A 23,285-nucleotide genomic window follows, 5' to 3' on the forward strand; every position below is an offset into this window, starting at 1 on the left:
TGTCTTGTCACAGTCTACATCAGAGTGGGTAATATATAATCCATAGAGTCACTGGATCTGGCCTGTGGAGCTACATGCTTTGCCTGTGCCTGTCCCTGCGCTGGGGCTGAGCAGCGAGGAGCTGTGCCCTGGCTGGGAGCTGGAAGCTATACCTATGCCACTACCATTTCTCTCCACACCCCCCCCCCAAAGGCTGCAATACAGGCACAGTTTCCAGCTGACAGGGGGAAGAACTGGGGCCAGGGAACTGAAAGCTGTGTGCACGCCTCCATTGCTTCCTTCTCCCACCTTTCTCCCTCTCCCTTCCTTCAGAGTGTAGCATGAGTACAGCTTCTGGCTGCAGCAGAACTGCACAGTGGTTAGGTTGAGTAGGGGTGGAGAGGGGGAAGAGAGAAGCAGCAGCAGCTTCCAGTTCCCTGACACCAGCACAGCTACTGTCCAGCTGGGAGCTCCACTTACACCATAGCTGGAGGGCAGGAATGGGGACCAGGGGAAGCAGCAACAGTGTGGGTACAGCTGTCAGCTGCACAGCTCCAGCAGGGGTGCAGGGAAAAGTAAATGAACATGAAGTAACCACACTACAACTCAAATTCTGTTACATCACTATCATAATCTTGTAAGTCTCAGGCACTTGATTTTAAGTTTAATATATCAAAATTTTCTGCAGAAACCAGCTACTTCTGACAAAATTTTGATTACTGGAAAACCCAAGTTTCTGTTGCAACCAGTTTTATCAAGTTATGTTGTAGCTGTGATGATCCAGGAAATAAGAGGCAAGAAGTTAGATGCCTTATACAACCATATATCCAAAAATAAAGTCATTTTGACATTTATAATCAACATTTTTAGTTCCACACCCCCTTTATCAGCTGTACATCTACTGAACCAATGCTTAACTACAAAAGTGAGAGAAATGTATGCTTTATTTGTATCTCCTTTAGATAAAAGAAAATTACAGAATGAAACAGAACAACTGATTTCATCAAGTAATGCAGAATTTACAAACGAGAACATTCATACCTATCTCACGAGCTTATGATTGGATTTCTATGTCAGATTTGCTCTCTTCCTTCAGTCACTGCACAAACTGTTCTTATCCATCACCACAATTCACATATCTACTTGTCAATTATCTGTCAAAATAGGATTAACAATGTAAACATCTGTTCCATATGTAAACTTTAAAACAGTAAATGTGTATGCATCTTAATTTACAAGAAAAATCAAGCAAAAACTGGATATCAAATTTATTACAATCACAGCATATACTATATAATACTGTTTCAACAAGAATTGCAGCTTACTGGGTTTATATAACCAAAGGGAAACAGAAGCAAGAAAGTATGTGTAGTGTCATGAATTAGTATAATATAAGGCTATAATAAAAAAATAATTTGAATATTTTAGAAAAAATTATATTTTACTTGCTGAAATAACTCAAGCCTACATTTCCAGTCACTTCACATCTATAACGTAGGCTTTTTCTTTAACCGAGCTTAAAAAGTATCAGATATTTATTTTTGTCCTCTTCTTTGAATTTTGTTTATATATGGTAGTGCTTGATACTACTAATAAGTATGTTTTTTGTCAAAGATATAATGTGTGGATTCTAAGCTTTAAACTTTGGACAAAAGCTTATTTTAAAAATTGTCAACTGTATTCAAACTACTTAAACAAAAATAAGATACAATAATTTGTAACCAAAAATCATTGGTATTTGAATACTTCAAAGAAAATATTTTTTCTAAATAATAACTACACATGAACACATGACTGGCTATGACAGAAAAGAAATGTTCTGTGGACAAAATCAAAACAATGAGTTTGTATTATTCCATATGCTTTTTGCTGCTGCTTTTGTTTACTTTCTGTTCAAAATGAGTAAACAGAACTAGGCACCAAGCAATCAAGTCCTAGTCCCATTATAGATTTCCTTTGTAATGTTTAACATCTTTGTAGTGCAAGGCAGAATCATACACACAACCATTTAAAAAAAAAAGACAGAGAGAAAGTTATCATTAATGGTCTAAAGTAATTATAATATCATGGTAACCAAAAAGATTTTGTTCTTTTTCCTCTGATTATATTCCAATTTAACCTCCTATATGTCATTTTTAGAAACTTCAATTTGCATTAAGACATTTGCTGATAACAAATGCTCTAACTTGAAAACAACACCATTTTGAATCTAGTTAGGCAGCTTGTGCATATCAGAGCATTCTGTTTGCAGACAATGAAAAGGGTAAATGAAAAATAAAAATTAAATATGGCTTCAGCTTGTCAATGTCTTTAGTATGTTGCAGAATTTCAGGCAGCACTAGAGACAGCAAGTTTCTTCAGATGATCCATGAAGACCTGCAGGCTGACATCATCTGTAAGAATAGGTGCTCCTGACTCCTACAAGACAAAGGAAAAATGTTAAGATTTACTAGATTGTAACATATATTAATCAAGCCTAATAAAACAATTTATTAATAGTTTCATATTTTAGAAGGATTTTACAAGCATATAATTGACAAAATATACTGTCAAAAGAACAGTAGATTATAAAATTTGCATACATTGTCATATATTTGCATACACTCCGGCAAAAACCAAAGCTACTGTCCTTTAAATTTTAATATATTCTGCAAAAATTCCCAGTGTTGAGAGAGAACTTTATATATTTTGGAAGTCTAGAGTTTGGGGGTGTTTTTCATTGCCAAATGTTGAATATAGAATTTAAAAAGGGAACAAACAACATCTTTCATACCATATTCACTTATTGTTTCTATCTTAGTGCAACAAGGCAAATAAAGAAGCAGAGAAGTACAAGTTACTACTACTCCCAAATTAACTATCAAAATATCAACTGGGAAATGGAAAATAATAAGCCACTAAGAACCTGATCCAAATGGCTCAGTGAAGTCTCTGAGAGGCTTTCCATGACTTCAAAAGTTGCTAGGTCAGTTGCTACCTGAAATTATGTACCAATTCTAAGGACTGCAGAAAAGACATCTAAACATCATATACTGCACAATCAGGGATCTAAAAAAAATGCAGTCTCTCCTGCACCTCCCCCCAATTTTTTTAAACGCGCACAATTTGTTCTTGTATTAAATCTACCCAGCACGAAGCCACAAACCCAGCATCTGGGGGGAAAAAAAGTCTGTAGACTATTCAATTTTCCTGACAGAGTCAAAACCTGTGAAGAAATAACAACAGACTTGGCAGTTCCATAAACATTAATTAACCAACCAACCAACCCTCCCAGGAATGCTTATAAAGCAGATCATTGCCCTTATTGCCATTTTACGGATAAGTAGAGGAACTCCCTACGGATATCTGCTTCAAATGCCTCCATAAAAAACTCTCCTTTGCATTGATGTCTGGCAAAAATTTGACAATGGTAGCCACCCAGAATGTTGATACCGCTACCAATCACACTGACCAATACTGTCTCATCATCTCCTTGTGTACCTCAGTTGTTTTATATTTAGACTGGTGCAGGGGTGATCTTTTCAGAATTTGAACAGCACCTCAACACAATGGGGTCTTAAACCAGGACTACTGGGACTCCTAATCACAGCAATAATATTAGTATTAGGAATAATAAAAGGGTGATGGGGGAAAGGGAGCAAGGGAACAGAACAGAGACATTTCTAAAAGTGATCATTAATTTTGGGTGCCTATCTTTGTATGCCCAATATAGCATTTTAAAGTCTTATTTTTTAGAAACTGAGAGCATCCACTGCTCCAAATGAAACCAGCGGTCTCTATGAGCATTCACACAACCTCTCAAGATCAGGACATAGGTGCAGGGCAGGGGTTTTCAACCTTTTTGGATCAGTGTACCCCTGGCGGCCAGCCATGGAGTAGCAGTGCGGGATGGTGCATGGAGGCACTCTGTCCCCGCCCGCCCGTCTGTACCCCCAGGGAAGGGAATTTCAAACTTTTTTTCATAAGTGTACCCCTGACAGCCCCCTTTTTAGTAAGTGTACCCCCTCAGAGGGGTGGTGAGCAGCCGGACACCGAGCCGGTGGTGGGGAGAAGGGTAGCAAGCAGCCAGATGCAGAGTGGGAGCATGGCAAGCAGTGGAGCAGCGATAGCGCAGCAACTGTACAGCCCTGCTCTCACCATGCCCCAGCCTGGCTCCTGTGCAGTAGTGTGGGATGGTGGTGCTGTCCCCACGCATCCCCTGGGATCTTACAAAGCACCCCTAGAGCATACCCCCAGTTGACAACCTCTGGTGTACAGAACTCAAAAATCAGTAGAACTTTTTTTTTTTTTTTTTTTTTAACTGACCAAAAGCCACAAACTGGGGAACAGCAGAGCTAGGATTAGTGACCAAGATTTCCTGGCTAAAACCCCACCACAGACAATACATTGAACAATACTACCTCTACAACTGTTGGTATCAGGGTGAAAATAATAGTATTCTGGCTCTAGCCTTGCTCACTGGTGAGCATTAGTGAAATGGCCTGAACTCTCCTCTATTTGTATAAGAAACAACAGGATTATAAATAACCAAGTTCCATAAACTTGGCCTCATGGGAAATTTTTATTTAGTGTATGATAATACAGTGATCACAAAACAAAGAGAAACTTATTCACAATTTTATGTCCAAATTTTTCAGCCAGCTGATCGCCTCAGGTGTGGTATCATGCAGATCCAACAGAGTTCCATTAAATGTACACAGAGGGCATTCAGAGGTGATATGATTCAAAGTTTGAAAAGAGGGCCACAGCTGCAGTTTAGTGAACTAGTCCAGCCCCATCAATGGATCAGAAATTCATATCTGTTGTGTTCTGTCCTGATTTGGTTTAGAGAAAACCAAAGATGTCTAGGGAGATCAAAGCCAGCTGATCTAACAGTAGGATTTGTAATAATAATTTCTGTATTAGGGGGTGAATTGAGTCACTCCTGCATCCAAGCACCTTGGATGTTAAATGAGTCTTGCTTAAGTAGAACTGCTGTTCTCCAAGTGGGATGTCTAGATTTGAATCTTGGATGCAGAGGGTTTAAGAGACCTTCCTGTATAGGCAGCTGCAGGTTATTTTTTTTAGTCCACAATTTAGTTAAGGCAATTTTCCTTAATGGGGGAGGATGTATGTTATTAAGAATAGGGAGGCACTGAAGAGGAGTGGATCAGATTGTTCCTGTGATGATTCATATTACTTAGTCGAGTTGTATGTCAACCTTATCAGTGTGAGCACTGTTTAACCAGTCTGAGGCACAGTAATCTGCCAAAGGTAGACCAGTGCTAAGGCTGTTGTTCTCAGTGCATCAGCATCAGGCCCCCAAGAAGTCCCAGCGAGTTTCTGAAGCAAATTATTACAGGTTATTAACTTAGCTGCTGTCATAGCTAAGTGATTTTTATAGGACAGTGTTCTATCTAGGATGATTCCTAAATATTTAGGAGTATCGTTATAATATAGAAGCTGATTTCTGAAAACAATAATGGGTTGATAATTAGTGTGTTTATTGTTCAAGTGAAATGCAGACACTTTGGTTTTCCTAGAGTTTAGCCAGAGGTATTGTTTATAGTACGTATCTAAAGTATTCAAAACAGATGCAAGTATTTCTGCTCTGGAGAAACAAGATTATTGAATAACAAGGGCTGTTGTGAACTGTGACCGTGGCCCCCTTTTCAGACTTTGAATCACATCATCTCTGAATGCCCGCTATGTGCATTTAATGGAACTCTATTGGATCTGCATGATACCACACCTCAGGCAATCAGCTATGTCATCAACATATATGAATTTTCTTGAGGAGGTGCCCAATTAGTCATGAATGAATTAAACAACAAAGGCACAAGAATTGATCCCTACGGAAGTCCACTGATCAATTTATGTGGTTTATTCTTAGGATGCATCCTAACAAGTGCGCACGTGCGGTTTGCAGTGTCTCAAAGCAGTTTGAGACACTGCAAACCACATGCAGTGCACATGCATCCATTTGCTGTGCTGCAAATTAGCAGTGCAGTAGGGGAGATCCCAGTGTCAAAAACAAAACAAAACAAAAACAAAAACAACCAACACTGGAAAAAGTGGCATGGTGCATGCAGCAACAGTGTGTGCCACCAGAAAGGGAGATTCTGGCTGCTGGCCAAACTCCGAGTGGCCAGCTCGGCACTGCTGCTGTCCCAGGAAGTCCCAAGACACCACATAAGGTTGCTGGCACCAGCATTAGGTGCTGGCCCCAGCCTCCCCAGCCAGGTCGCTTTGCTGCACATTGGAGCGCACATGCAGTGACACACCCAGGGACAAACAGCAACACACATTTGTCTCACAGGAAATACATGCCTGTGCATGTGTGCGCTCATCATGATGTACCTTTAATGTTATCAAAACATTCTGAAACTATCTATTGCTAAGCATGTTGTCCAGTAAATTTGCAATTTTAAGACAAGTTATGATGTCACATCATCATGGGAAGTGCTCATGTGCGACTGAGGGAGGATTCCACAACTTATACACTGGAGGAGAGCACATCATTCAATAAACTCTCCACTATGTAGTTACAAAACCTTTATAGAGAATATAGGAAACTATGAATAGTTCAAGTAAAGAGCAAAGCCAGCATTTTGCTGTTGAAAATTCTGGAGTCTATCAAAATGAAAACTAGCAAGGTTTCATATAGGAGTCTGAGAAGTACATGAAAAATGGCTGGTTTTGTTATAGACAACATGAAGCTTTGCTGTTCTGTTCATTTAAAATCCTAGTACTACAGGGCACTGAATACTGGACGCTGGTCAAGACTTCAACCATAAAAACCCCAGTCACCACAAAAAAAAAGAATGAAACTGAAAGCAGGTAGCTTGTTATTTTGTGTCCAAGTTCAGTGCAAGTTATTTCAATACTTTAACGTGAAAATATACCTTCAAAGCAATATAAGGAACATTACACTGACATGTTAAGATATTTATGTTATGATAACTTTTAAGATACACTATGGCTAGGAATAGACATAGTTTAGATCAGCAGCAAACAGAATACACGTTTGCCCTTTGTTGGGGCAGGAGGCAAATCTTAGACTGGGTTCCACCATTTTTAAACCAGTCTACATATGCCAAACTTCTGTTCTGTTGTGGGTACAGAGTAGTTTCTGATCACTTATACTGGTAGAAGTATAATGTCCACATCTGGCATATTTGCAGATATATGTCAAAGTCTGAAAAACGTTACTTATGGTATCATATTAAAGAGTAAACTACATGAATTATCATCTTGATGAAATCATCACCTCCTGAAACTCAGCTTTAGTGGTGTACTACTGCCCTCTTCAGGTCAAATCTGAAGCAACAAATTTTATGAGCGGTTGTAATCAATTTGTGGGTCAGCCAGAACAATATAAAATAACCAAACAGTGGAGGAAAAGATCAGGAGCAAAATAAATTCAGTTTAAAATTTATTTGAAAATTGTAAACATGTCCTACATCACTGAATGACCTAGAAGCAGACCACTTGTACTTGGGTGTGTACACAAGTTACCAAAAACTGATCTTGCAGAAGTTCACGTAAGAGAAGGGCCATCCAGCCATGGGGCTCCTGACAGGTCCAGAAACTGGGCATGGGCACTGGTGGCAATGTTACTTGCCACAGGTCAGGAAGCTGCATCCATTAATCCTGCCACTACTCCTCCATCACCACATTTACAAACTCATGGGGAGATCCAGGAGCCAAATGACACAGCCCTATGTGCTGGATTCCACTGGCAGCCAAGGCTGCACTGAAGCCAGATCTGGTACCTGAAGCCTGGTCAGCACATGGGGTTACACCTACAGACTGTCCCTGCACATCCCTGCGCCCCATACTGGATCCGGTCCATGGACTGAGTCTGTCCACTGGATCCAGCCCAAACTGGTCCCATCCCATTCATGTGGTCCACAAAGCCAGAAGGTTGAGCACCAGACATACAGCACACAAATCATATGCCAATCATGTAGGAACATAATTCTACATTTACTTTGCAACAGTCTTTTTCAGTATTACTGAAGCTTGTCTCTGCTCTGCTAGATCACAGAAGAATCTACTTTGCCTAGCATGAAATGCTGTTTAGTTTTTTAATTCTTTTTTCCCCCCTATTTCCATTATAAATTTGGGGCAGCATTTCATGAAAATTGTCCCATGAAAAATTTAAATTTCAAAAATGTTTCCATGCCATAATCAAGATAAACTCAACTTTTGACACTTTTTGGGAGGAGGAAGAGGCAGGAAGAGACCCAGGGTTAAAGTATAATGCTTAGTTCAAACCAGAGACTTGAACCTGGGTCTTCCACATGTCAGGTGGCCACAATTTGCTATTCCATAGTGGGTCTCTTTGGATTTGGCCAGAAAATTGACGAAAGTTAAAACTGACAAATTTATGTGAAAAGTTTCAACAAATTAACATTGTCAAAGAATTTCTGATCAGTTCCATCTTGTAATGCTTTAAAACGAATAAACCTTTCATCAAATTACTTGGCAACACATCTGCTATCTAGACCCCAATACGTGTGTATATATACCCAAAATGAGTACACTTCTTTAAGAAATTACCCTTGAGCTCACATTTACCACAGCTATATTTATTTTTGTGTATGACATTCAAAACTAGTCAAGAACAGATGAGGGGGGTGCACACTAGCCAGAGCTGCAGCAGAGTCAGGAAAATAAATCGCTGCAGACAACCCTAATTCCTGAACTCCTGTACATTTACATTAGCTTGCCTTCTGGAGACAGGACAATGATGCACTCCCCAGCCCTTGTAAATAAAGTTCAACCTCAGAATCTATTAGCTGACAGATGATATTTTCAAAAAATATGACCTGAAGGAGCAGTCCCCATTCTATACAATTTCTAAGCTATATTACTAAGACTGATTTTCTGGATACAGTATAAAAAATTCTTTGCACAGGGATTAAATGTCCTCAAATCAGCTTTCTTCTCACTGTAAGGAATGCGAAGAAAGCACTTGACTTAGGAGGACATTTCAGCTGAAGCGTAACAGAAGTTTACAAGCAAACTGAACTATTTTTAGGAGGGATAAAGTAGTAATCAGGCACCTTCTCTTTAATCTTACTACCTTTGTGCAGTATGAAGGAATACTGTATGTTTTTCTCATGTTGTCTTAATGCTTGAAATGATGTCCACTATACAGAACAATGTTTCATGTTGTTTCTGAAGCTGGAAAGCTCTGGACATAAAGAAATATTCCTTCAAGAATATTCACCATTCGGATAAGCTTAACCTAATGTCTTAAAGACTTACCTGTCCCCAGGCATACATGTTGTTATGAGTCTGAGAAGGATTGACTTTAGAAAGCAGGAAGCGGGCCTTGAAACACAGAAAACAATTGGAAAAAAATCATTCAACTAGAATAAAAACATTTCTAAATTCCCAGAAAACTACCTCGATTACCTGAAATCCAACAACATACATTTATCACTTTAGATTTTTTTTTTTTGGCAAGAGGCGGTGGAAAGGCATCCAAAAATAAAACAAAATGTTAAGGTGCCTGGATTTTATAAACTACAACAAATGAATATTGACAAATTTTCAAAGTAGTGGGACATGCAAAACTAGTCAAATAAAACATGAAACATATTATTTAAAAAGTGTCAATACCCAACAAAATTAACTGGTGTCTGGTTAAGCTCTTTGGTGCATTGGCCCAGCCTTTTTGACCTACTTTTGTACAGCCCAAAGGAAGCTAGACCATAACTGAGGCTCCAAGGATCTGCAGTACAGAATAAGCAACATATAATGGATTTGTTTGGCAACTGAAAACTGCTCAACACATGCAATGAGCAGTTAATCCTTCTAGCCCAGGGGCAGGAACCTAGGGCTCCTATACATGTGCAAGAACCCTGCTCCAATGTGCTGGAAATCCAGTGCATCATATCAGATTCCATTAATCAAGTCAGCTGGAGAGCAAAAATTAACGTGTTCCAGCAGACTCTAACGTCGTATGCATCAGCATCCCTATGCTGAAAAATGGCAGCGGGGTGCTTTGAACTAAAGCTTGCTCTTGTGATGCATGTGATACTTGCTGTTCATGTGATACATGTGACACTTGGGCACTTTTAATTAGTGTGACTCACTAATTAAAGCGTCCCTGCAAGCCTCCCAGACCACATGTAAAAATGTCCCTAAAGTCTGCAGTGTCTTTGGACCCAGCCTGCGGACACAGGGCTTTAGTGGCACTCCTGCAGCCACTCTCCCAGGGAACACTGAAGGAACAAGTGGTGGTAGCAGGAGGGTCCTGGTGTCTGTCCACCTGTGGGTCAAGGTGGGTCATTCTAGCCTGAGGCTGGAAGAGGTTGCCTACCCCTATTCTAGCCCATCTCAATGTTTTTAATTTCAGAGTCAAGCTCTCTGAGTAACAATGAAATTAACCTTAATGAAGTGCCAACATGTGCCCATGTGCTCTACATAATGTAAATTCATACGGTTAAAACAACTGAGAGCAGGATGGTCTTGTATGGGTAATAGGGAAGCTTAAGTCAGTTTAAATTAGTGCTCTTTGTATGACTGATATATGAACCTAAAGGTGTCAAACTCACATTGACCCCTGGCCCAGATCTGGACTATGGGGCTCCAAACATGGTGATGGCAAAGGTGAAATTAGCAGTAAGCATTGGCTACTTTTGGATTTAGTTCTGTCATACTCCCAGCTGTTCAGTCATAATTTCAACATCTCACCAAGTAAAATATGTTTTTATAATGAAACAAAAGCTTACAGGATTATTTGCACACTGCTGACACATTATTTCTTCTGATTAACAATACAACTTACTGTACCTGACTGCCTCCATGCTCTGTATCAATGTACCGGGGCATTGGGAATCTGGAATGGAGAATTTCCTGGGCATCATCTACTGGAGCTTGCAACAGATGACGAAAGTTTTCATATTCTGGCATGTCCTGGTAGCCTGACTTTCGCCACTGAGCTATGGTCTAAAAAAAAAAAAAATGCAGAATAAAGTCATCACTCATCAGCAGGATTTTCATTACTGAAACTTTATATCACAACTCCTTTCCTCCTGCCAGACTGGTTTGTGCCTATATATAACTTATTGAAGAAATATCTCTAAGCACAAGATCTGACAAGATGTGTATGTAATGAAAGCAAATAATACAAATCTTTTGGTACCATAGTCCTTGTGCTGCTTAAATCCATTCCCTATCTCTGTTAGTCAACCTTTGCTTTGCTAAATGAGAAACTCTGGAGGTCAGAGACCAATCTTGTCTCCAAGCATCTCTCATACTCACCCCATGGCACAGCAGAAATACATATTAAGTGTAAAAATGTATCCCAAACTGCAAAAAAAAATATGCTGCTCTATGCAGAAGTTTATCTATATTTTTAAAAGTGCTAACACCATCTAGATCAAACATTAACTCAGTGCATATTAAAACAAATGAACCCCAAGCTCCAAGGATTTTCAATGGAAATAGCAAGTAATGCCACACGCCGCTGTATAATGCTATGGTAGACCATGATCCTGTACATATATGCATTTGATCGTATACCTGCAAGTAGTCCAATCAAGTTTAATAATGTATACATATGAAGTCATGCATTCAAGAAAGTGTTTAGAAAGTACAGGCCTGAACTAGTAACAGGACATTCCTACAAAAAGCAAGAAGTTTACTTAAAATTATTGGATCTTACCTCTCCATGATAGATAAGGATTTGGAAAAAGGTGTCCATAAGAAGAATACGATCTGCCAAAATGCTGCTGCTATCAAGAAGAACAGGCTGAAACAAAGAATAAGTGCCTCACCTGAATATGGCAAAAGAGTATGCTCAGATATATTAAAAGCCTGTAAAACTCTAGCTCAGAAACAGGATACTTGCTGCAATCGCTTTCACTGTGCAATTTTGAAATGATGGTGGAGGAGGTCTGAGGGTAGGAGAAGGAAAAGTAATCTTGCCCACCACTGTTTGCCCATGGCTCTCACCACACACCTGTTCTGCATCAGAGTATCCATCCTTCTTGCCCTTACTCTGATTTCCCCTTCCTTTTTATGTTCACAATCTAAAATTCTTATCTGATCCTCTGCTCTTCCTCAATTCACCCTCTCCCTCCAGCACAAATCCCAATCCCACTTCTGCACATTCCTGTGCCATCTCACCTCTGCTATTATTTCCCCAGTGCTAGCCACCTTCATTCATGCCACCCCTTCCCACATACCCCACTCTCTTCTGCCATCATTCCTAACCGCACACTTATACCCCTTCCTCTCCCTCCCTTCTCCTGCTGTCACTAGAAACACCAGTCTCAGCTACAGGATCATGGTCACCCATGAACTCTGCCTATCATGCTGACAATACCACCTTGTTTGTTTGTTTGTATTCTCTCATCTCTGTATCTATACCTACCTTGTTTCATACTGAGGCTGTAAATGCTGGGATGTTTACAGATATCAATTTTTGTTTTGCATCTGTATAACACCTTGTATAATAGGACCTTGATCCATAACTAAACTAAAGTTTCTGTATGTTGTGATAATAAAGTGATAAAAGTGATCTTTTCTGTAGCAGTCAATCAGATAAAACTAACAAGAAGGAAGGGAAAGAGTTTTGGTTTTATATTGAAACATAAACCATGTTGTTTCTGATAAATATGCAAATTTTTTCAAGATTTATTAAAAGGTGAAACTTGAAAAAACTGATTTACAAAAGGAGTTAAGTCCTAGTGCAAACGAAGACAAAAGCAAGAGCCTCACTGACTGCAAAAGAGCCAGATCTTTATTCCATGTGTCTTAGTTTGAAATGTTGTCATGTAACCAAGCAAGTTTTGCTCTTAAGACTACTGAGATACAATCAGAATTCAGGTGGGTGCATTCATGCCCTGTCTTGTTCATAGTTCACTTTATATAATGCATATGCACAAATGCAAATGCTTGCACAATGGGTAATAAATAAGTGTTTGTTCTAATATTTATGAGAACACACATAATATACCCGCCAATTTAATCCCATTACATAGTGTTGTTTTGCCCCATCGTTACTTTATATATAACCATACCTCTGGAGGTCCATTGAAAGAATAAGCATAGAGGATTGGCTGAATCATGATAAGTGACTGTGTTAGATCTTGACGCATAAAATGATGACGATAGTATGAACTCTCATCAGGACTGTTGTTAAAAACTTGCAGGAAAGGAGACCTCCTTAAGTGAAACATAAACTGCAAAACAAAAGAAGTCCAAGAACTGATTAGCACAAAACAGAAGGAAAAAATTTGTTTCAGAATAACCGGTACTAGCTAATGCCACCTCAGAAGCATACCACTCCAAACTGAATTTCAAATCTTTAATATTTCTAACTCCTCCATGTACCTCCTTTGAATGCTTCTTTTTAAACATAAAGGTCACTCTCAAAATAGATAAGCACACACAGCCGCTTCTAGCAAGCGTAAAGTTTAACTGCCAATATTTACACATAAAACAGCATGCTCTAATACTCTTAAAATATTTACTACACTATCATGTTTGTAAATTGACTCTACAGTTTCTAGGAGTTTGCATACAATTTTAAATACACAAGCATGAGTTAACAGTAGCTTTACAATCAAAAGGAATATAGTTTTTAAGATCAGTAAATTTGGACCTTGTAGTGCAAATTTGAAAATTCAAATCTCCTTTGTGCTAAACCAATCTTTCACTAGAATTTTTATGTTCAGACAAGCAATTTAAACTGAAGTTCCACTGAGGTGTATAAAAAGACGCCACAGGGTTTTTCAGGTGATCTGAAACAGATTACCAATAAATGCACAATTTCTTTAGGCTGCTTGCAGACATTAAAAAAAACAAAAACAAAATAAACCACGCATTACTGGAAGAAGCAGCGTGGTACTTCAGCCTGCCTCCACAGCATCTGTATAGATCGGGCACATGAGCAGGGCTCTGGGGCGTTTATCTAAAGCAGTGTCAATCAGCTCTTAGATAAAAGCACCATAAAGCCCCACTAAAGCACCCGATCTATACAGGCATCAGAAGAGCCAGATCCAACTAATGTACTGCCTCTTCTGGGCATGTGCTGGACTCGGCGCAGGAGTGCATGGAGTTTAAAGTAAAGCACTGTGTTTTGTTTTTTAAACATCTGCAAGCAGTCTTAATTTCAATGACATTTACCTAACAAAACATCAGTGAAGTCTTTTGTCTTATTAGTTTACCACTTTAAGTGGTAAATAAAAATTATTTTAGGTCCAAATTTTATAGGATTAAGTTCATTTTGACTATAAATTATCCTATTTTAATTTATTGTACAAACTTTTCCCAAAACTGATTTATTATTATTTGTATTACATTAGTACCTTGACACCATCAACGGTCATGGTGACATGGAGAGTACAGGCTGACATTTTAATAAGCCTTCCCAACCCAAAACTATGGGTCTACAAGTCCTCAACGGTGGAGCGGGTAGAAAAAGATGCTAGAATATCAATGGTTGCAAAGGCAAATAAAGATCTCAACTGAGATCTCAAATCATTTTAACCTCCTTGCCACTGGACCAAGGTCCTGTTTTGTCAAGAACCACATGGAAACTGATTTGCAGCAGCTTCTCCACAATAAAAAAAATCATGTACAGGCATATTCCATGCAACAGCTTTTCCAATACATTTTTCAAGACCTTTCATGAGCAGCTAGTGACAACAGGAGCAGGACTGAGAAGTCTGGAAGCTCACAGTCATGACCTGGCATGAAGGCAGCAGTTACAAGGTCATCTAGCACTTGGATGAGGTAATCAGGAGTGCAATTCGGCAACTATAACTGCAACTGAGCAGCCCTCTTCAAGATTTTCTCTGCTCATGCCACGTGGGGAGAAGGGGGCCGACTACCTTTTTCCTGATTGGATTACTGCATCCAGTGGGATCACCTTTACTTGCAGTTGAAATCAATGAAGACGCATTCAATTTGGGACCTGGAATATCAGGATTCTCATGGACAATCCTAATAGTGAATGCCCAGAGCACCACACTACAATCATGGCTCAAAAACTAGGCAATGCAACACTGACATCGCTACGCAGAGTGAGACCCAGAGAATGGAAGGTAGGCAACTCAAAGAACAAGGAGGCAGTTATATACTATTCTGGAAGGGCAAACACGAAGGAAAACACTAGCTTTATGGAGTTGGTTTTGCCATCAAGAATAAACTCAAACCAACACAGTGAATTCCCTATTGGAATTAATAAGCACCACATGACTATGTCTTAGATCAATATGCCACTGTCATCAGTGTGTATGCCCCAACTCTTGATGCCACCAACAAAAGCAAGGAGGAATTCTATACCAACCTTAAACAAGCCCTTTCTGGTGTTCCAGAAGGAAACAGACTCATTCTTCTCAGTGATTTCAATGCCAAAGTCAGAGGGAACTCAAAACTTCAGAACAGAACCATCATAGTTTCATAGTCTGTAGGGTCAGAAGGGACCTGAGCAGATCAAGTCCGACCCCCTGCCTTGGCAGGAAAAAGTACTGCGGTCAAACGACCTCAGCAAGGTTTTCATCTAGCCTCCTCTTAAAGACCCCCAGGGTAGGAGCCAGAACCACTTCTCTTGGAAGTTGGTTCCAGATCCTAGCTGCCCTGACAGTGAAGTAGCACCTCCTGATTTTACCCTCTGAAAAGCTGAATTTACCCTCTGCCAGCTTGTGACAGCTATTTTTAGTCACTCCTGGTAGTGCTCGGGGGAACAGGCACTCCCCCAATGCCTGCTGGTTCCCTCTGACTAGTTTGTAACAGGCCACTAGATCCTCCCTCAGCCTTCTCTTGGGGAAGTTGAACAGGTTCAGTCCTTCCTTCAGTAAGGAAGGAATGGGAAAGGTCAACTCCAACAATATCCTCCTCTTGACCAAATGCACGGAACATGGACCCAACCCCACCACCATCCTGTTCTGCCAGAAAAACAGGCCTGAGACATCATGGCAACATCCATAAGCTAAGCATTGGCACTTGACTGACCACTTTATTCTTCATGCCCAGGAGCGCAAAGATATCCACATCATCCGAGTTATGTTAGTAGCTGACAACCGCTGAATAGATAACAGATTCATCTACTTGCTTATGTCATTCAAACTGGCTCCTACATGATGGCTGCAGCAGAAGTAATGCTGATGGAAGATCAATGTCAAAGGACTCAAGGACCCAATCTAGCAAGATTTCTTCCACCAGTTCTCTCAATGGAAAACTGGCAAATTCCAATCAACAAGAGAATGCCAGCAGCACTTGGGGTACCTTTAAGTTCAGCAGCAGCAGCACCTGCAAAAATAAACTTGAATTCTCTACCAGGAAACAACAAGACTGGCTTAATAAGAATGACTGGGAAATCCAAGAGTATGTTGACTGCAAGCACAAGGCCTTTTGTGCTTGGCAGAACAACATCGGCAAAGGAGATTCAACATATCACTGGCATCCATGATATGCATGTTTTTTTCAGCACCACCAAAGCCATTTATGATCTGAGCACTCAGAGACCAACTCTTGAGACCTCAGGACAGAGGACACCTGATCAAGGAATGAGGAACCATCAGCACCCATTGGAAAGAGCATTTTGAAGAGCTTTTCAATTGTGACTCTGTTGTTGATGAAAGTGTTCTCAACTCCATCCCACAACACCCAGTCAGAGAAGATCTTGGAATCCCTCCAAACCTTGACAACATGAGGAAAGCCATCAAGGAGATGAAGAACAATAAGGCTGATGGAATCCCTGCTGAAATCTTCAAGCAGGAGGGAGAAAAAATTGCAACATAGTTTCACACCCTCATCTTATGGATCTGGAATGATGAGGAAATCCCAAACAACCTCAGAGACACCATGATTATGACAATCTTCAAGAAAGGAGACAAGTCTGAGGTGTGGAAAATACAAAGGGATCACCTTGCTGTCTACAAGAAAGAGAATTGCAAGAACCTTCCTGAACTGCCTCCTTCCACTTGCTGAAGAGCTCCTCCCAGAATCTCAGTCTGGGCTTAGGGCATCAAGAGTCAAAACTGACATGATCGTCACTGCTTGCCAGATATTGGAAAAACGTTGAGAACAACATAAACCTCTGTACCTGGCCTTCTTTGACCTCACAAAAGCCTTCAACTGTCAACTGAGAAGGGCTGTGAGGATCCTTCTGAAGTACAGATGCCCACTGAAATCTGTCACCATTCTTTGCCTGCTCCATAATGCAAGAGGTAGTTCTCAACAACCAATTTATCACAGATTCCTTTGAGATTAAGATAGGAGTTGAGCAAGGCTGCATCATAGCTCCAACACTCTTCTCAATATTCCATATTGCAATGCTACATTTGACCACCAACAAGCTTCCAGCCAGAATGAAGTTAAACTACCAGCTGAATAGTAAGCTGTTTAATCTCAGCTGACTCCAAGCCAAAACCAAGCCCACCCCAACCTCAATTCCTGATCTCCAGTATCTTGATGCTGTACTTTGTGCTCACTTGCAAGCATACCTTCAGGCTTTACCAATGTCTTTACCAAGACATACAAGAATATGGGACTAATGCTTAATATTCAGAAGACTAAGGTCTTCTATCAACAAGCTCTTAATGAGCAGTTCCAAGTTCCAGTAATTCAGATTCCCAGTAAGATTCTGGAGAATGCTGAATATTTCCTGTACCTCAGAAGTCATCTCTTGCAGAAGACTGACATCGATGAAGAAATCCAACAGCCTTCAAAAGTGTAAATGCAGCCTTTGGATGCCTGAGGAAACAGGTGTTTGAAGATCTCAGCATCATATTCAAAACCAAACTCATGGTTTATCAAGTAGTCATGAACCCCACCTGACTGTACAGAATTGAGATGTGAACAACACGCAGGAGACACTGAAGCCACTGGAGAAGTACCATCAATGCTGCCTATGGAAGATCTTTAAAATCCAGTGGGAAGACAGATGCATCAATGCTGGTATCCTCCTGCAAGCAAACACCAAGGGCATTGAAGAAATGAGCATCTGCCATCAACTTGCTGGGCCAGCCACATCATCCAGATGTCTGACTCCAGATTCACGAAGCAAGACTGAGATGGGAGAATAAAACAAGGCATATGCTGAAGAGGAGGGCAAAGAAAGTGTTTCAAGGACAACCTCAAGGCCAACTTGAAAAAATGCAACATTTACATCAACTCATGGGAGACTGTCGCTCAGGACTGCCCTAAATGAAGGAAGAGTCTGCTGCAAGGATCTCAGTACTTTGAAACTTTACAATGACAAAAGGAGCTGAAAAAGCAGAAGCAGGAGAAACAGCAAGAACCCATAGCCACCCACCCTGCATGGAAACATGTTGCAGAGCTGCAACAGTCTGTTGATCCTGGATAGACCTTGTCAACCATCTTCAGATCCACAGATAAGACAGTCATGGAAAACAATCATCCTTGACTGCGAGAGATAGCCAATGATGATGAGTACTTCAACTTTCAAGTAAGATAAAGACCCCTATTATACTAGGACCCCATTATGGTAAGCACTGCAGATATATATGGAAAGAAGATCCAAAAAGGAAACAAGACAAGAAGCTTAAATAGCAAAATCACATGCAAGTTTGTGAAAAGCTGGAAATAGACCTGGTCTTCCAACTCTGATTCCCAGTCAAAAGCTCTATTTGCCTCATACCAGACTGCCTTTTACATCCATTCTTTATCCATAATCATTCACTTGCTTACTTCCTTATGTAGAAGGTGTCCACTTCTAATACCTTCCTTCTACTCACCTGTGGATAAAGTGAAAAAGTTTCTGAAAACCTAAAGGAACTTGGATCATCCTTGTGGTATTCTCCAAATTTCTGACACTTAAATAAAAGGAAAATAGAAGTATAAGTTAACACAACAACTTTGGTTATATCATTAGAACTTTTTTCAATTTTTTCTAATACATATCAAATTTGAAGTGTTGAACCTTTACAGTAAAAATAGACATTAGAACGAAGCATGAAAAAATGTTGTTGGCAAGTAGTAATTTCCTTCCATATCACATTGTAGTATGTGCTTTTTTAAATGTTACACAATTACAGAAAAAATATCAATTCAGATAAAAAAAGTTGCTTAGAACAATCACTTCCATACTTATGGAAGAGATTAATAGATAATTAATCTTATAAGGAAGTAACAAGGGAAAATTCACAGTACTCAAGACAGTCAAAGATGTTTTTAAAAAATAAATATTTAAAATTGCACACACACAGCACACAGAAGAAAAGACTTAAATTCCGACTTCACCTAAACCAGATCTTTAATCTTATTCTAACCCCTTAACAGTTGGAAGCCTCACAGTAGTGACTGTGTGCTAATTTTATTTTAATTATTTAAATTGAAAATCTTGATTAATTCTACATTCTGCATAGATAAGTATTTTGTTTCTCTTTACATAATAGTTTAAGATAACCATTGAATACAAGTCATTTAATAAGGTAAACTTATTAATTGATTTAATAAATATGGACACAGTTATCTTACCAGTCGTATGAGTTGCCTGTCCAGCCACCTAAGCACATCAGGGCCTTCTTCTGTCTCTGCCCTATAAACTGCCAATCTAGCCATAAGAATAGCAGCTGCTTCTTGGTCAAAAGAAGCAGCTATGTTTTGGATCTGTGTCTGTGCATCTGCCCAGCTGCAAAAGAAAAGCAGTTGTATAGAGAAGTCATCCAAGCTCAGCAGAGTCTACTGAAATTGAAACAGAGAGCAGTATCACAGAAAAGTCATGGAATTTCAGACCTCATCTGGGGTGGGCTGAGAGCCCCTTTGTTGAACCTTCCCTCTTAGGAATTTTCATTGATTATATAAAAATGCAAGCACCGTATGTCACATATAGCCCCTGATGCAAGTTACGTCTAGTGTGCAATTAACTGGTTAATTGTACAACAAATTTAGACATGCTACACATGCACAGTAATTACTGCACAATAAAATGGCCAACAAGCCATAAAAATGAACAATGAGCTCCAAAGTCCTTGCTTGAAAAACATAGAACAATTTGTACCTGGTTTCTATCAAGCTTTCATTTGAACATGTCATGTCACACAAAAGGTGATGGTGTTTGCCCAGGTACTCAGGCATCTCAGGGTAGATGTCTCCCTCTCCCCATCCACTTCCTGATAGGGGAGACTCTCTGTGACTCTTAACCTTGCTGACCCAGGCCAGAGTAGCAAAATGTCAAGATTCACTGCCTTTCCTCCCTTCCTTCAACCAGCTTTACATCTGCTTCTTTAAGACTGCCATTAGAACTTCTCCATGAAAGCCAGAGTGTAAACACGCACTGAAGTAACATGCTTTACTTGTTTGACACAGGGAAAGATGGGGGAGGAATTTGTTCAGAAAGCTGGGGGCATGACAAGGACATATACAAAAGCACCTAAACAAGGTCCCTGAAGAGTTCAGGCCCTGCTGTTCTTGGATCCCTTCATCCCCCCATCCTTCCCCTTCACACAGGTCTTCCCAGTTCTGCACAAGGGTTGGGTTGAAGCTTCTTCAGTCAAGTGAAGACCAGCTGATAAACTCATTCCCAGTACAGCTGAAGAGAGAGATGATAGTGCCTGGTAGCAGCTCCCCAGCTCCACCTGCTGGCGAGTGCTGGCAGAGACAGTTCCCCAGATTCTTCTTCCCCACTGGATAGCTCATGCTTTGAACATGAACCACATTACACTGTGTGACAGTTTTCATCAAGTGATATTATCTGTTGCTTGTGGATCTTTGTGTCTTTATAAGTCTTAATTTGACCTGTGTAAGGGGGGGCAGGGAAGAGTTCTGCATGCTAGCAGTGTTTATTGGTTTACTGAACACTGAAAAGATTTCACTAATATATAGCACAATAAGAGAAAATTAACCTGACACCCATAGTAATGATGACTGCCACAACCCCTTTGATAAATGACATCTTCCTACAAATTAACCATAATTCATTAACCTGTACAACACTAAAGAAAACCAACACTCCTCAGCATAATCAACTGCCTCCATAAGATTTGGCACCCACTTTCTAAGTAAGCTAATGGTGAAGCTAATTGAAAGTAAGAAGTTGCAAGCAAACATTTTGGTGGGAGAATAGTTGTACTCTACCACACAGATCAAAGCTGAGCCAAATTTTAAGGTGATAAGGTGATATTTCCCTCCTCATTCATAGCCTTCCTCCATCCCTTCAAACAGACTGTATTTTCAGAGAGTCTTTTCTTTGATATTTAGCTTAGCCTGCCTCTGCTTCTCTCTCAGACCTGAAGAAGGGTGCCTGATGCCTGAAAGCTTGCCCACCAGTTCTCCAAACTATACAGTTGGTCCAATAAGAGATATCACAGAGATATCACAAAAATCCTTGCCCCTAAAATAAGGGATCTTTGGGATTATTTTACCACCTGAACAACACAGGCCATAGATTTTCACTAAGCAATTCATGCTTCTAGTAGAACTTCAGTCATTTTGGGGCATTTTAGCCTGTAGCTTCTTGGATATGGAACAATTCACAACACACCACAGAGAAAACACACACAGAATTCAGAGGGACCACCCTTTCCTTGCCACATACACTGTACATCCTAAAACACTGAACTGGTTAAATAACTGAAGATTATTAAACGAAATACAAGCAAGTACTGCATTTTTTTCTGAATACATTAATCATAAGTAAAATTTACTTTCTGGCAACAGTGGTCACTCTGATACGTCTCTGCCCACTTGAATGCTGATACTGAGTCACAAATTGGATTGCACCACGTCCACCCTGAGGAATCGGAGCATTGTGCTGGGAAGAAGAAAAAAAACATCCTAAATTATTATTTTTTGAATTCATGATTTTCAGTCAACCTCCTGACTTTTTTTGGTACCTGACTCATAATATTTTAATGCTTTAGGGGGGCAATAATAAAGACTACATTTTGGGACTCTTCTTCAATTGTCTGAGAGGACTATAATATTTACAGGTAAAATCTGTTAACAACAGATTAATCTGAAACTGGTTATGACCTACCTAAGAAGCATTAAGAAGTCATCTACAGAATTGCTTGTAAGTATTGTCAGTGTAAAGCACAACAGGAAAGTGATCAATCTCTGATAAAATACTTCTTAACTGTATTGTATTCTTTATGAAAAGGGATCCTTATCTACCAAGGAATTGAGGGAGGTTTATTTTTTAAGATTCCAAAAGAAAATAAAGGAACTGCTGAATTTACTGGAATCCAAGACGTTTTTTCCCCGCATTTAACATGGGGAGGATCTTGGATTTAAGTACAATTTAAGGCAGCTGCAGCAGCTCCAGCTCAAATTCCAGCCCCAACCCAGGGGAAATCATGTGAAGGGTCCTATTGTCCAACTTCCTGGACTAAATGTATTACACCATCGTTTGCTGGAATTCACCATCCAGCGTAAGGTGACAAAGGGCTGCAGCAAGGCAACAGCCCTAGACTTTAGGAGGGCTGACTTCAACAAGCTAAGGAGGATCGTTGGGGAAGCGCTGAGGACCCAGAGGGGAAGGGAGCCAGATGTCCAAGGTGAGTGGTTGCTCCTTAAGGAGACGATCCTCCATGCCCAAAGGGAGGTAATCCCAACAAGGGTCAAAGGGAGCAGGAGGGCACATAAACCCCCATGGCTCACTAGGAACATCCGGGAATGTCTCCTTGCTAAAAGGGAGGCATACACCCAATGGAGGGATGGGGTCATCACCAAGAAGGACTATGTTACAGTCGCCCGAGGATGTAGGGGGGCAGTCAGGAAGGCCAAGGCAGAGATGGAGATAGGACTAGCTTCCCGGATTAAGAACAATAAGAAGTCCTTCTTCAAATACATAGGGGGTAAAAAGAGGGTCCCGGGTAATGTGGGGCCCCTGCAGGACACGATGGGCAACTTAGTCGTCATGCCAGATGACAAAGCTAACATATTTAACGATTTCTTTGCCTCTGTCTTCCTAAGTAGGGACCAGTTCAGCCACCTCCCTGCTGGGCCCCCCTCGGGCCCCGGGACAGACACGCCTGGGCCAGGGGTTAGCGAGGAGTTAGTTAGGGTACTTCTGGAGAGGCTGGACGTGTTCAAGTCCGCTGGTCCGGACGATCTTCACCCTAGGGTTCTACAGGAACTGGCCGAGGTCATTGCGGGACCCCTGGCGCGGCTCTATGAGCACTCGTGGTGCTCTGGTGAGGTGCCGGAGGACTGGAAGAGGGCCATTGTGGTCCCTATCTTCAAAAAGGGAAAAAAAGAGGACCCGGGAAATTACAGGCCAGTTAGTCTTACCTCAATCCCGGGTAAGATCTTTGAAAAAATTATCCTGGCACACATCCAGGAGGGCCTTGCGGGGGAATGCATGCTCAGGGGCAACCAACATGGGTTCATCA

The 23,285-nt window shown here is 40.5% G+C and overlaps 1 protein-coding gene across 1 annotated transcript in view; it reads right to left on the reverse strand.

The window, feature by feature from the left end:
* Positions 1 to 905: 905 nt before the first annotated feature.
* The window catches only part of SEC23A (SEC23 homolog A, COPII component), a 53,057-nt gene continuing 30,677 nt past the window's right edge, over positions 906 to 23,285 (reverse strand). The window contains exons 13-20 of the mRNA XM_090033642.1: positions 21,597 to 21,703; positions 19,429 to 19,582; positions 18,687 to 18,764; positions 13,002 to 13,163; positions 11,642 to 11,728; positions 10,768 to 10,923; positions 9,235 to 9,300; positions 906 to 2,397 (exon numbers count right to left, since the gene is read on the reverse strand). Of these exons, the coding sequence (XP_089889768.1) occupies positions 2,308 to 2,397; positions 9,235 to 9,300; positions 10,768 to 10,923; positions 11,642 to 11,728; positions 13,002 to 13,163; positions 18,687 to 18,764; positions 19,429 to 19,582; positions 21,597 to 21,703 (900 nt within the window). The 3' untranslated portion in view covers positions 906 to 2,307. The remainder of the gene's footprint in view (positions 2,398 to 9,234; positions 9,301 to 10,767; positions 10,924 to 11,641; positions 11,729 to 13,001; positions 13,164 to 18,686; positions 18,765 to 19,428; positions 19,583 to 21,596; positions 21,704 to 23,285) is intronic.

The sequence above is a fragment of the Crocodylus siamensis genome, chromosome 2 (assembly GCF_052110815.1).
Source record: "Crocodylus siamensis isolate JL-2025a chromosome 2, ASM5211081v1, whole genome shotgun sequence".
Taxonomy (NCBI): Eukaryota; Metazoa; Chordata; order Crocodylia; family Crocodylidae; genus Crocodylus; species Crocodylus siamensis.